Source organism: Rhinichthys klamathensis, unplaced genomic scaffold (genome assembly GCF_029890125.1).
Source record: "Rhinichthys klamathensis goyatoka isolate OS25496 unplaced genomic scaffold, OSU_Roscu_1.1 h1tg000076l_1, whole genome shotgun sequence".
Classification (NCBI taxonomy): Eukaryota; Metazoa; Chordata; class Actinopteri; order Cypriniformes; family Leuciscidae; genus Rhinichthys; species Rhinichthys klamathensis.
The window spans coordinates 3,579,331-3,592,112 of NW_026606618.1; the positions used below are offsets into that span (position 1 = coordinate 3,579,331).

General features: G+C 41.0%; 2 protein-coding genes across 2 annotated transcripts; both read right to left on the reverse strand.

Moving 5' to 3' along the window:
• Window positions 1-3,886: 3,886 nt before the first annotated feature.
• Window positions 3,887-7,621, reverse strand: LOC130085277 (cytochrome P450 2F2-like). The gene is made up of 9 exons (XM_056250980.1): window positions 7,384-7,621; window positions 7,142-7,304; window positions 6,346-6,498; window positions 6,063-6,223; window positions 5,486-5,659; window positions 5,101-5,239; window positions 4,579-4,766; window positions 4,365-4,506; window positions 3,887-4,280 (listed from the first exon to the last, which is right to left on the reverse strand). Exons 1-9 carry the CDS (start codon window positions 7,543-7,545, stop codon window positions 4,087-4,089), a joined length of 1,476 nt encoding a protein of 491 aa, XP_056106955.1. The 5' UTR covers window positions 7,546-7,621; the 3' UTR covers window positions 3,887-4,086.
• Window positions 7,622-8,202: 581 nt separating this feature from the next.
• Window positions 8,203-12,542, reverse strand: LOC130085276 (cytochrome P450 2F2). The gene is made up of 9 exons (XM_056250979.1): window positions 12,343-12,542; window positions 12,040-12,202; window positions 11,703-11,855; window positions 11,454-11,614; window positions 11,092-11,265; window positions 9,108-9,246; window positions 8,843-9,030; window positions 8,631-8,772; window positions 8,203-8,547 (listed from the first exon to the last, which is right to left on the reverse strand). Exons 1-9 carry the CDS (start codon window positions 12,502-12,504, stop codon window positions 8,354-8,356), a joined length of 1,476 nt encoding a protein of 491 aa, XP_056106954.1. The 5' UTR covers window positions 12,505-12,542; the 3' UTR covers window positions 8,203-8,353.
• Window positions 12,543-12,782: the final 240 nt, after the last annotated feature.

Sequence of the window (12,782 nt, forward strand, 5' to 3'; positions counted from 1 at the left end):
CCAAGAGCTCATTACTGCCCAGTCAGTCAATTTCCTTTTTAGGAATAGAACTGGACTCTGTAGCCATGACGGCTCGCTTATCAACACAGCGCGCGCACCATGTTCAGCGACTGGCCGCGTCTTTCCAGAAGGGCAGCACCGCTCCTCTGAAGACATTCCAGAGGATGCTGGGCTACATGGCTTCAGCTGCTGCGGTACTTCAGCTGGGTTTGCTGCGCATGCGCCCTCTGCAACTCTGGCTGGCCGCTCGTGTGTCTCACCGAGCTTGGAAGTCCGGCTGCGAGCGGATCAGTGTGACTCAGAGCTGCATTACAGCTCTGCAGCCCTGGTTAGCGGCCGACTGGTACCAGCGGGGAGTGATTATGGGAACTGTCTCATACCAAAAGGTCATCTCAACAGACGCGTCCAACTCGGGTTGGGCCGCTCTCTTCGAGGGCAGACCGGCCTTTGGCCTGTGGTCAGACCAGGAGAAAATCCTCCATATAAACTTTCTGGAAATGATAGCGTTCGAGAACGCGCAGAAGCGTTTCCTCCCGTTCATACAGGACCGCCACCATCTGCGCTCGCTGAGAGCTGCGCATGTGCCAGGCCACCTGAACGACGGCCCAGACAAACTGTCCAGGGACAATGTTCCCCCAGGGGAATGGACCCTGCACCCCCAAACAGTCCAGTTGCTATTGCGCCTTTTTGGCAAACCGGAAGTCGACCTCTTTGCGTCACAAGACAACGCTCACTGCCCAAAGTTCTTTTCAAAGAACGAGGACGCGCTGGCCCAAACCTGGCCTAGCCGCCCATTATATGCTTTTCCTCCGGTCTCTCTGTTGCCACAGGTTATCAAGAGAATCAGGGAAACACGCCACTCAGTGCTCCTCATAGCCCCGCGTTGGGAGAACCAGACTTGGTTCCCGGATTTGACGTGGCTGTCACAGACAGCCCCGTGGCCAATTCCGGTGAGGGCAGATCTCCTCTCTCAGGCTCGCGGCTCGATCTGGCATCCCCATCCAGAGCGGTGGTCTCTGCATGTATGGTTGATCAACGGACACCTGTTGCCCTGCCAGACGCAGTTATGAACACAATTACGCAGTCTAGAGCTCCTCCTACCAGAAGGCTCTACGCGTCTAAATGGACTGTGTTCTCCAAATGGTGCGCTGACAAAAACCTGGACCCACGTAGGTGTGGGGTTTCGCGGTTGCTTAGTTTCCTTCAAGAGCTGCTGGATGAGGGAAGGTCCCCTTCCACCCTTAAAGTCTATGTGGCAGCCGTTGCAGCGTTCTCAGAATCGACGCACGGCCAGTCAATAGGAAGGAATGAGCTTGTCATCCGCTTCCTTAGAAGAGCCAGGAGGATGAATCCCCCGAGCCCCCCGTCAGTTCCTATGTGGGATCTTTCTTTGGTTCTCGAGGCCCTGAAAGCAGGCCCCCTTGAACCTTTAGACTCTGCGGATCTAAAATACCTATCACTCAAAACCGTTTTTCTGATCGCACTGTCATCAGTCAAACGTGTGGGGGACTTACACGCGCTGTCTGTCAGCGCTGGGTGTCTTAAGTTCGGACCAAATGACTCAAAAGTCATCCTCAAACCTAGACATGTTCCTAAAGTGATTGGCTGGCACTCCGTTCAGAGCTCAGGGTGCTGAGGGTTTACATTACGCGCTCCGCCCCTTTCAGGCGCTCAGAGCAGCTTTTCGTTTTGTTCGGAGGGCGCACCAAAGGTCTCGCCACCTCGAAACAGAGCCTATCTAGATGGATAGTGGACGCTATTGCAGCTGCTTATGCGTCAAAAGGTCTGCAATGCCCTTTGGGCATCAGGGCTCATTCCACCAGAGGCATGGCCTCTTCGTGGGCATAGTCCAGTGGAATTTCTATTCATGACATATGTGTGGCGGTGGGCTGGGCCTCCCTGTCCACCTTTGTCAGGTTCTATAACCTGGAAGTTCCCGCCCTGCAGGCTAAACTGCTGTCAGTTTAAGTGAGATGTCAGTTCTGTCCAGGCATTCGTGCGCAGGCTACTCTCATATGACTTAGCTCTTCTGGTTGAGCTGCACTATATCAGGTTATGTGCTATATGCTTATACATTGACCGGCGTCGCCACTCTGTATTCCCTGTGAGTGCTTATGTACATGCGCTTATTCCTGCTTATCTGGGATCCCCGGGCTTCTCTGGGACTCATGAAGTGGATGCTGGCGTGCACGGCGTTGACAAAGGGTTCCCGTAGTGTAAGCTAAACTTACGCAATACGAGAGAACCTCTCGTAAGAGAACAAATCGATTACCTAATGTAACCTCGGTTCTCTCTAGATGAGGGAACGAGTATTGCGTAACCTGCCGTGCTCGCGCCACGAGCGCTATTTTGCTTCAGTTGATGAAAACCAGAGATTCAGCCTCCGAGCCCCGCTTATATACGCTAACCCACGCCCATTCTGGCGGGCTAGGACGCGTTGGGGGCGCGAGCGCCCTTCATTGGACGTGATGTCACGTCGGGCTCACTGGTAGGCTGCTGCAGTTGCCGCAGGGCAGCCAATGAGCACGCTAGACAGCCTGCTCTAGGTCTGCTAGCTGCTGCCCTGTGTTGACAATGAATACAAAATTAAGGATAATTTTTGGCTTCAATATCTCGAGAAGATGAATCTTTCCCGTAGCATAAGCTAAACTTACGCAATACTCGTTCCCTCATCTAGAGAGAACCGAGGTTACGTTAGGTAACCGATTCGTTTTAAACATTTAGAAAACTTTAAAAAACTTAATGGATACGTTAGGAAAACATTCTTAAATTCTTATATTTTTGCTAGCTGAGGAGGAGAGGTTGGGAATGATGTAATTTGCCATATAGTATCCAATTAGGATTTCACAAGCACTGTATAAACACTGATTCTATGTCATATCATTGTTTTGATGACTCATGACTGTTAGTTTATTGTGTGTATCCATGCTGGACAGAGGATAAGTGGTTTGGGATCCAAAGATGGATGGATGGATGGATGTTTGGCTGGGTGGATGGATGGCTGAGTGGGTGGGTGGCTGGATGGATGGATGGGTTGGTGGATGGATGGTTGGGTGGGTGGATGGATGGTTGGGTGGGTGGATGGAGGGATGGGTGGCTGAGTGGGTGAATGGATGGATGCATGGATGGATGTCTGAGTGGGTGGGTGGTATGAATGGATGGGTGGGTGGATGGAGGGATGGGTGGATGGAAGGCTGAGTGGGTGGGTGGATGGGTGGATGGGTTGATGGATGGATGGATGGATGGATGGATGGGTGGGTTGGTTGGTGAATGGATGGTTGGGTGGATGGATGGCTGAGTGGGTGGGTGGTATGGATGGGTGGATGGGTGGGTTGGTTGGTGAATGGATGGTTGGGTGGATGGATGGCTGAGTGGGTGGGTGGTATGGATGGGTGGAGGTGTTTTTTCCTTGCATTCATTCAGAATTTAGCTATTGAGATATAAACATTTCAAAATGAAACCAGTCCAAAGGGAAGATTTATGCAAATATTGTATAATATTTGTGTTATGTATTTCACTGGGATATTTGCTAGGGATGTTTCAAAAACAGACACAAAGGCCACATACAACAGCTTGAATAAACATTTATTGTGGCATACATAATAGACAATGTCAATTATTGCAACATTCATTTTCTATCTAGAGGTTGCAACAATTACCACCCACTTTTTCAGCCTATATATTTCAGAAAATATATTTCCTAGAAATTTTCTCCATAGGGATTACAAAAATATCATCAATAAATCACAAACTTTCATTTGACGCAAAATGCATAAATTCAAATAAACTATTGACATAACTTTAATCATACATTTATTTTAAATATATATAGTAGCCTTAGACTGACTTGATAACATCATTTGAAGTGCTTTATTATTAGGGCAGAAATTGTTGAGCTTTTTATTGAGTTTCCAAAAAAGTTTCAATTCCACTTTGGGATTATGGGTACTGTTGTAGATGAACAGGAATCACAAATTTATCACAAAGTGTTTGTAGATAATGCTATAATTAATATTAGATGTTCAAAGATAATCTGTTTATCAAATTATATCCTATGCAGGGGGAAAAAATATTTGGCATTATGATTTATTGTTGGACTGTCTCTCTGCACTTGATGTGCATTCTGTAGGGTTTGGGCGTCATGGTGATCCCATACACTGGGGTGTAATCTGGTTCCCCGGCATCATCGGGCCACACAAACTGGAAACGGCGTAACAGAGTGACCGTGACCAGGAAGAGCTCCATCCGTGCAAGACCCTCACCGAGACACACACGAGGACCTGTAAAACACATACAATGATGATCACAGAACAAGTCTGGAAAAGATAAAACACAAAAAATGTTATACATTTCTGAATGGTTACCTGTAGAGAAGGGTATAAAGGCCTCAGGCTTCTCAAACTGGCCCTGCTCATTCAGGAAGTTGTCTGGGTTGAATTCATGAGGAAACTTCCACTGGCCTTCTTCTTTTAGTACAGAACTGAGGTTGGGAATGATTACAGTTCCCTGACCGAGGAGAAACAGTTTAAATTCGATTTGAAGTAGGAAAAACTCCGGTTTCTAGGCAGGTTTCCTCACCTTTGGGATGTTGTAGCCCATCAGCTCAGTGTCTTTGGTGGTGCAGTGAAAAACACTTAGTGGTACAGTGTTAGCGACGCGCTGAACTTCATGAATCACAGCCTGTGTGTACGGCATATCATGTCTGTCTTCATACGATGCGTGATCTTTACCCCCCAGAACATCATCAATCTCTTGCTGACATTTTGCTGGTGAGAAAACAAGGCCACGTTTGTCTGTTTAAGTTCTCTGAAAGGAGTTAGCTAATATGTTAACATACACCCGAGTTGACAATATCCAGTTAAAAAATGTCAAATTAGCAATAGAATTCAAAACATCATATATTTAGCTTCTTTAGTTCAATTCAGACTTAAAAACTGTAATGCCTGTTCTAGCATCGCTAGTCAAAAAAGCGATTTTTCCATTCCTACAGCTGCCATATTGAGCATTATGGCAGCTGTAGAGACTGCTCTACTGTGTCTGGTTTAACCTAAACCTGCTTTAAATTAAGCAAAAATCTATGTGTGCTTTTTTTAAACAGACCTTGAACCTCTGGGTGGTTCATGAGGTACAGAAAAGCAGTTAGGAGGGTGTTGGAAGTGGTGTCAGTCCCTGCAAAGTGCAAATCCAAAATGTTCATGATGAGCTGGTCTTCAGAAAAGGTGGAACCATCATTTTTTATCTAGGGAATATAAGATATCATTCATTCAGTCTACAACTATGGTGCATTTGTTCAAGAATAACGTGGTGACACAGTTTAAGACCACCAGAGTAAACGCTTCTATTTTTAAAATTACAATTTATATTATCAGCATAACAATTTCGAAGAAAATATTTCCAGATTTAAATTAGATTAGATTTTGAACCTCTGGTTTTCAATTTGGTCTTAGAAGTTTGGACCCTTATGTATGTCAGAAGAAATTCTCACCTTATCAAGCTCATCCAGATAGCAGTCAATGAAATCTCTCGGCTTTCCTGAAACTCTTGTGCTCTTGTGTTCAGCGATCAGACTTATATTTATATCTTTTATCTTCTTCACATTATCAAAGGCTTTTTTAAAAGGCAGGGGCAAGATTCTCAATAAAGGAAGTGTGTCATATATCTGTTAGGAAAGGACATATACAATCTTATACAATTACTCTAAAATACAAGCCCAAATTTGAATGTCAGTCACATTTAGTGAAATGAAAATTTTATAAATATTATTTATTCTAAAAAACATAACATAAAAACCTCTAGATGTTGACAAAATTACATATTTAGAAGTTATACAGGCTTAAATTTTACAGAAAAAAAACAATTATACATTCATGACTCATCCTGCACTACACAGATTTTTGTCCAATCAGAGGCTCTCTAGAATGAGAATGCCCCTCCCCCTATTAGCCAACTGTACCAACTTCCTCTGATTAGCAATAGCATGTAACATCATAGTTTAATAATTGGCTGTAGAGAAAACTGCAATTATCAAGCAATTTAATGGGCGTTTTGATCTAAAATCTTACCATGTTCCATGGTCCATTGAGGACCTTTGAAATCTCTGTAATGAGCTGAACGAAGCACTGAAGGAATTCATTGTTGTAATCAAAACGGGATCCGAACAGAACCAAGCCGATAACATTTGATGCTAATTTGTGGAACATATTTTGAGGATTCACAGTTCCTCCTGTACAAATGTAAATCAAAAAGATTGACATTTTCCTTGTCAGCTGATATATAAAATAAATAAATCATATTGTCTCCATCTTGTCGATCGAAACTTTTTAAAAAACACAAATAAATAAATACCAGCATTTTTGTCTAAGTAAGAAACAATGTGTGAAATCTCTCCCAGAATTCTCTCCTCCATGGACTGCTTCCCCAGGCCAAAGTTCCTCATGGTCATCAAAGCAAAGCGTCGATGATCCTTCCAAAGGGGGCTATAGTTAGCCAATACAACACCTTTAGTAAAATGACGTTAGTTAAAAGTTGTAGGGTTTCTAGCACTAAAGATATTCCAACACATTTTATTTATCTCATATTATAACATGTAGACCTGCGGTTTAACAGACAGGGCTTAGATTAAGCCAGGAATAGACGTTAGTTTTCAATTAGAATATTTAATTAGCTTTTGCCTTAGAAAAAAAAAACATTACTGGTGTGCATCTCAAGACAAAACAATGGCATTGACATATTTTTAGATATACCAGTGCAAGTTGATTTCAGTTCAAACAGTTCAAACATGCATTTTAGTCTGGGTCTAGTCCTGAATCTTGTCTGTGAAATCGGGGGATTGCGTTCCTGATCCTGATATAAACTGTACATTTTATTTAGTCCTGTTGTGTTGCGTTGTGCGCGTGCTCAAATCACTCGTGCATGCTCTAGTCTACGCGACGCGGAGTGATACTGGAGCGGAACAAGTTGGGCAAGTTACTGTGGGTCAACCTCATTCAGGAACGACATTATTGATGCAGTACAGTTGGAAGTATTTTCGCTGGCGGAGCAAAAGAGTCATGTTGTGTCTAACTAATATGTATGTCATTCTTTACTGAACTGTCGCTAAACTGTTATTTACGTAGCTGATACAGCTTGTAGTAGCAGTTACCTTTATTCTCCGAGATATGACTGATCATGGAGTCTTGAGGCCGTCCTGAGAAGTCTTGAGCCTTTGCCACCAGAGCTTCCTTGATAACCTCAAAACTATTCAGAAAAACTGCTGGTCTTGATCCAGTATACAGACTGAAAATATTCCCATATCGTTTTGCAAACTAAAAAAAAAAAAAGGAAAATTATTTTACAAACAAGAAAAAAAAAGAAACGTTTAAACTTAAGATGACAAAGCCATACTCTTTCAAAATCCTTCAAAGGATTGGCCATGTTCAAATGAAGCAGATTCCCAAATACTGGCAAAGGACGAGGTCCTGGAGGAAAATTCTTCGGCCTTTGGATCCGGACTAGGAGGAAGATGAAGAAGATACATATCCACAGGAGAATCAAAGAGCCCAGCATGCTGACTGATGTCCAGCTGTTGTCTCTCGGTCTCAAGCAAAACAAGCTTGTGAACTCAAACCACTCAATCTCTTGGTACTTCTCCTATCTGAACAGATATTGGCAGTGTTCCAGAAAGATAAAATTAACCCAGACAAACAAGCACTGCTCAAAATTCTGCGTTTCTGTATTCACCTGAATTCAACTGGTTTGAACTCTGCAATTAAATACAAATCCCTTCACACTATACTGGTGTGCATCTTGAGACAAAACAATGGCACTGACATATTTTAAGGTATGCCAGTGCAAGTTGCTTTCAGTTAAAAGAGTTCAAACATGCATTTTAGTCTGGGACTAGCTTAAGCCTTGTCTGTGAAACCGGGGGTACAACAGATTTCTATTTCAAATAAATGCTGTTCTTTTTAACTTCATCAAAGAATCCTGAACAAATCTATCACGGTGTCCACAAAAATATGATAGCGCAAACTTGTTTTCAACATTAAATGTTTCTTGAGAACAAATTAGCATATTAGAATGATTTCTGAAGAATCACGTGACACTGAAGACTGGAGTAACAGTCTTTTCATTTTTAGATTTCAACAATGATTATTACCCTACAAATGATTAAGTGAACAAAATAAAACCACTCTGGCACACATTCAGACAAGATGAGCCAACTATTTTGTAAAAGTTTTTTATTTAAGGACTGTCTTAAGATGCATTGCGATTGTTTTTATGACCTTTTTTTATAATATACCGTATATGACCAGTCATAATACATACTGTTATTAAAATAATAACATCAAATCATCTTTTGCAACAGAAAAAATTATAATTTGACTGTCTGTCTGCACTTGATGTGCATTCGGTAGGGTTTGGGGGTGAGGGTGACCCCGTACACTGGGGTGTAATCTGGTTCCCCGGCATCATCGGGCCACACAAACTGGAAACGGCGTAACAGAGTGACCATGACCAGGAAGAGCTCCATACGTGCAAGACTCTCACCGAGACACACACGAGGACCTGTACACCATGTGCGTATACGATTTACAAAATGCACTCAAACAACTCAAAACTATACCTGTATCCGATTCTAAATCCTTTACCTGCAGAAAAAGGCATAAAGGCCTCAGGCTTCTCAAACTGGCCCTGCTCATTTAGGAAGTTGTCTGGGTTGAATTCATGAGGAAACTTCCACTGGCCTTCTTCTTTTAGTACAGAAGTGAGGTTAGGAATAACAAAAGTTCCCTAGAGAAGAAAAGGAAACAAAGTTATGGTTTTAAAGGCTTAAAACTCTCTTTATATATGGTTTCCTCACCTTTGGGATGTTGTAGCCCATCAGCTCAGTGTCTTTGGTGGTGCAGTGAAAAACACTTAGTGGTACAGTGTTAGCGACGCGCTGAACTTCATGAATCACAGCCTGTGTGTACGGCATATCATGTCTGTCTTCATACGACGCATGATCTTTACCCCCCAGAACATCATCAATCTCTTGCTGACATTTTTCTGGTGAAATAAAAGCTATTTTAAGCTAAAGCAATGATCGAATTAATTCAAATGCATTAAATAACCAAAACACAAACCTTGAACCTCTGGGTGGTTCATGAGGTAGAGAAATGCAGTGAGGAGTGTGTTTGACGTGGTATCAGTCCCTGCAAAGTGCAAATCCAGAATGTACAGGATAAGTTGAGCTTCAGTAAACGAGGAACCATCGTTTCCTCTCTGGTGAAATTAAAATAACCACTGATTAGAGATTAATACAAACAACTTTCTCAATCAGGTAAAATAGGGATGCACTAACATTAAAAGTCAGCGTTTTCACAAATTCGCGTTTTTGTAGTTGCACTTTGAAACATTTTCAGGCCCACAAAACGCCGTTGTCATGTAAAAGAATGGCCAAAACGCATAAAAAGTTTTCCGTTTTTAGTTGAAAACGGTGTTGTGTAAAAGGTCCCTAACTTTAAGGCTGTCTATTAATCGAGATACATTTGAAAACTGTGTTTTTGTTTCAAAACGCTCTCCATCCACACTAGCGTTTTCAACCATTTTCTAAAGATTTCTCGTCCACACTGAAATGTCGGAAGACGCTTAAATCTTCTTACTGTACATGCGTTAAACATAATAAAAGCTCACTGAGATGATAACAAGAGACCAGACATAATAAAGTTCTCATGTTATTCTTCTGGCACAATCACTATTAGCAAAATATCTCACACTTACTTACGCGTTCAGGTCACACTCATTCACCACTCTAAGTTTGTTCTAAAATGCAATTGCCCTCATATTTTGCCGCAGGACAGCAATTGAGAATAAATTCATCTTGGCAGGAATGTAATATGAAAATTTTACAAAGTAACATGTATCTTTAGCAACATTGTGAAAGTGAATAGCACATTGCAGGCACATACCGATATAAACATATCTATCGGTAGGCTACAATATGCGTCACATGACTGAACATGCATCCTCGTGTCCAAATACCTCTGTTTTCTATGGAAGTTTGTTTCCGCCACAGAATGAAAAATAAAAAAGGTAATTGCGACTTTTTATCTCACAATTCTGACTTTTTTTCTCACAATTGCGAGTTTACATCTCGCAATTCTGACTTTATTTCTCAGAATTGCGAGATATAAAGTCAGAATTGCGTGATATAAAATCGCAATTGCGTGTTATAAAGTCAGAATTGCGAGATATAAAGTCAGAATTTATTGATATAAAGTCGCAATTGTAGGTTATAAAGTCAGAATTGCGTGAAATAAAGTCAGAATTGCGAGATATAAAGTCAGAATTGATTGATATAAAGTCGCAATTGCGTGTTATAAAGTCGAAATTGCGTGTTGTAAAGTCAGAATTGTGAGATATAAACTATTCTGAGGGAAAAAAGTTAGTCTTTTTTTCCCCTTAGAATTGGACTGATAACAATTGCGAGTTTATATCTCACAATTCTGAGAAAAGATGTCAGAATTTCGAGACATAAACTCGCAATTATGTGTTATAAAGTCAGGATTGCGAGATGTAAACTCGCAATTGTGAGAAAAAAAGTCAGAATTGTGTCTTTTTTTCTCGCAATTGCGACTTTTTTCCTCAGAATTGCGACTTTTTATCTCAGAATTGCGACTTTATTTCTCAGAATTGCGACTTTATATGTCACAATTGCAACTTTATTTCTCACAATTCTGACTTCATATCTCGCAATTGTGAGATAAAAAGTCGCAATTATTTATTTATTTTTTATTCAGTGGCGGAAACAAGCTTCCATAGTTTTCAGAGTCCACATAATGCAAAAACTGCGTTTCAAATGTATCCACTTAGGAGAGCGTCTTCAAAAAGCGTAGTTTTCACAGATGTTTTCAAATGTATCCAGATTAGTGTAGATGTAGCCTAAGTGATCATTAGATAATGGCAAAGGTAATATAAATGTAAAAATAGAGTAAATGATGTACCATTAAATATCCAATATCAATCAATACTAATAAATTAAAAAAAATCTCTAATATCGTCGATAACCAGTATGGTCCCGATATATTGCGTATTCCTAAAAAAATACCATTACAGATGTGCAAGCACCTTATCAAGCTCATCCATATAGCAGTCAATGAAGTCTCTTGGCTCTCCTGGGACTCTTGTCTTTTTGTGTTCATCGACCAGTTGTGCAGACAAATCTCTGGCCTTGCTGGCATTTGTGAAGGCCTTCTTGAAGGGTAGAGGCAGAAATCTCAGCATAGGAAATGTATCGTATATCTGCAATAAAATAGAGAAAATTATTCATAAAAATTCCAAAGGACAACTACAGAAAATATTTGTATATGTCTTGGTCAGTAGATAATCCTGAAACTCGTATTTTAATCAGACTTTTGGGTGTCTCTGTATGTGTATTTTATTAGCTGTGAATATAAACACTTAAAAGATGAAGTGATAAAATGCCTCACCATGGCCCATGGTCCATTGGCAATCTTTGCATTCTCTGTATAGAGGTGAATGAAAATCTTGAGGAATTCGTCTTCATAATCATAACGGGATCCAAACAGAACAATGCAAATGATATTTGATGCAGCATTGTGGAACATAGTCTGAGGGTCAAAGGACTTTCCTGCAAGTACATTGATCTGAATGTCAAGTCAAGCTCTTGTGAGTTTGTTTTGAGATACCGAAAATAAGATTAATGAGTACATTATTACCAACTATTTTTTCCAATTTAGCAGTAACATGTGAAACCTCTCCCAGAATTCTCTCCTCCATTGACTGCTTCCCCAGACCAAAGTTTCTCAGGGTCATCAAAGCAAAGCGTCTGTGTTCTTTCCAAGAGGGGCCATAGTCAGACAAAATTACACCTGCGATAATATGTAACTGTTATTTACGGGCCTCAATGGTACTAAGTGTAATCTCAGATAAGGCTGAAAATTGCTCTGTGGACTCTGTATAAAGAGGAGATTGAGTGAACAACCTCAAAAACATATTGATTAACCGTATTCTGTACAGAGGTATAAGAGTGAAGGTTGATTTGGAAGTATTTACCGCTTCCCTTTGTAATATGGTTGACCATGAGGTCCTGAGGGCGACCTGCAAAGTCCACAGCCTTAGTAACAAGAGCTTCCTTCAAAACCTCGAAACCGTTAAGAACTATCCAAGGCTTTGATCCGAGGTACAGACTGTAAACTTTTCCATAGCGATCTGCCAGCTAAAAGGTTTAGCGTTAAGACATCACACAGGGCTGCTCATTATGCAATACATTACCAGATGTTTTAAACAGATAACTCTTGGCAGTTGTATGGTTATTCTTAAAGTATTTATTTATGTTCAAATAATGTAATACGGTACCCTCTCGAAATCCTTCAAAGGATTAGTGATGTTTAGCTCTAGCAAATTCCCAAATAATGGCAGAGGACGAGGTCCTGGAGGAAAGTTCTTTGGCCTCGGGATCTGGATGAAGAGGAACAGGATGAAGATGCATATCCACACCAGTATCAGAAAGCCCAGCATGCTGACTGATGTTCAGCTGTGAACTGCTCACGTTTCACATTTAAACTCACAGATAATAACACACCGAGCCCTCCCACTTCAAATAATGAACATTCCCATGGAGCATGATGTTGACTGAAGGTTAAAACTTAATATACCAATAATAACCAATCCAAGGCAGAGCTTAATTATTTTCCTGCACAATGTAACATTATGTTCCAGTCATAAAACTGAAATGTCTATCTATCTATCTATCTATCTATCTATCTATCTATCTATCTATCTATCTATCTATCTAT

Bases quoted from the DNA above. Each gene is read 5' to 3' on its own strand.
- LOC130085277 (XM_056250980.1), bottom strand. From the start codon at position 7,545: ATGCTGGGCTCTTTGATTCTCCTGTGGATATGTATCTTCTTCATCTTC. The intron at 6,224-6,345 runs GTATTTATTTAT...ACATTTGTACAG, and splicing joins TTACTTAGACAAAAATGCTG to GAGGAACTGTGAATCCTCAA. The intron at 4,767-5,100 runs GTCTGTTTAAAA...TTTTCTCACCAG, and splicing joins GAACCACCCAGAGGTTCAAG to CAAAATGTCAGCAAGAGATT.
- LOC130085276 (XM_056250979.1), bottom strand. From the start codon at position 12,504: ATGCTGGGCTTTCTGATACTGGTGTGGATATGCATCTTCATCCTGTTC. The intron at 11,615-11,702 runs GTAATAATGTAC...ATGTACTTGCAG, and splicing joins TAAATTGGAAAAAATAGTTG to GAAAGTCCTTTGACCCTCAG. The intron at 8,773-8,842 runs GTGAGGAAACCA...TTTCTTCTCTAG, and splicing joins TGGGCTACAACATCCCAAAG to GGAACTTTTGTTATTCCTAA.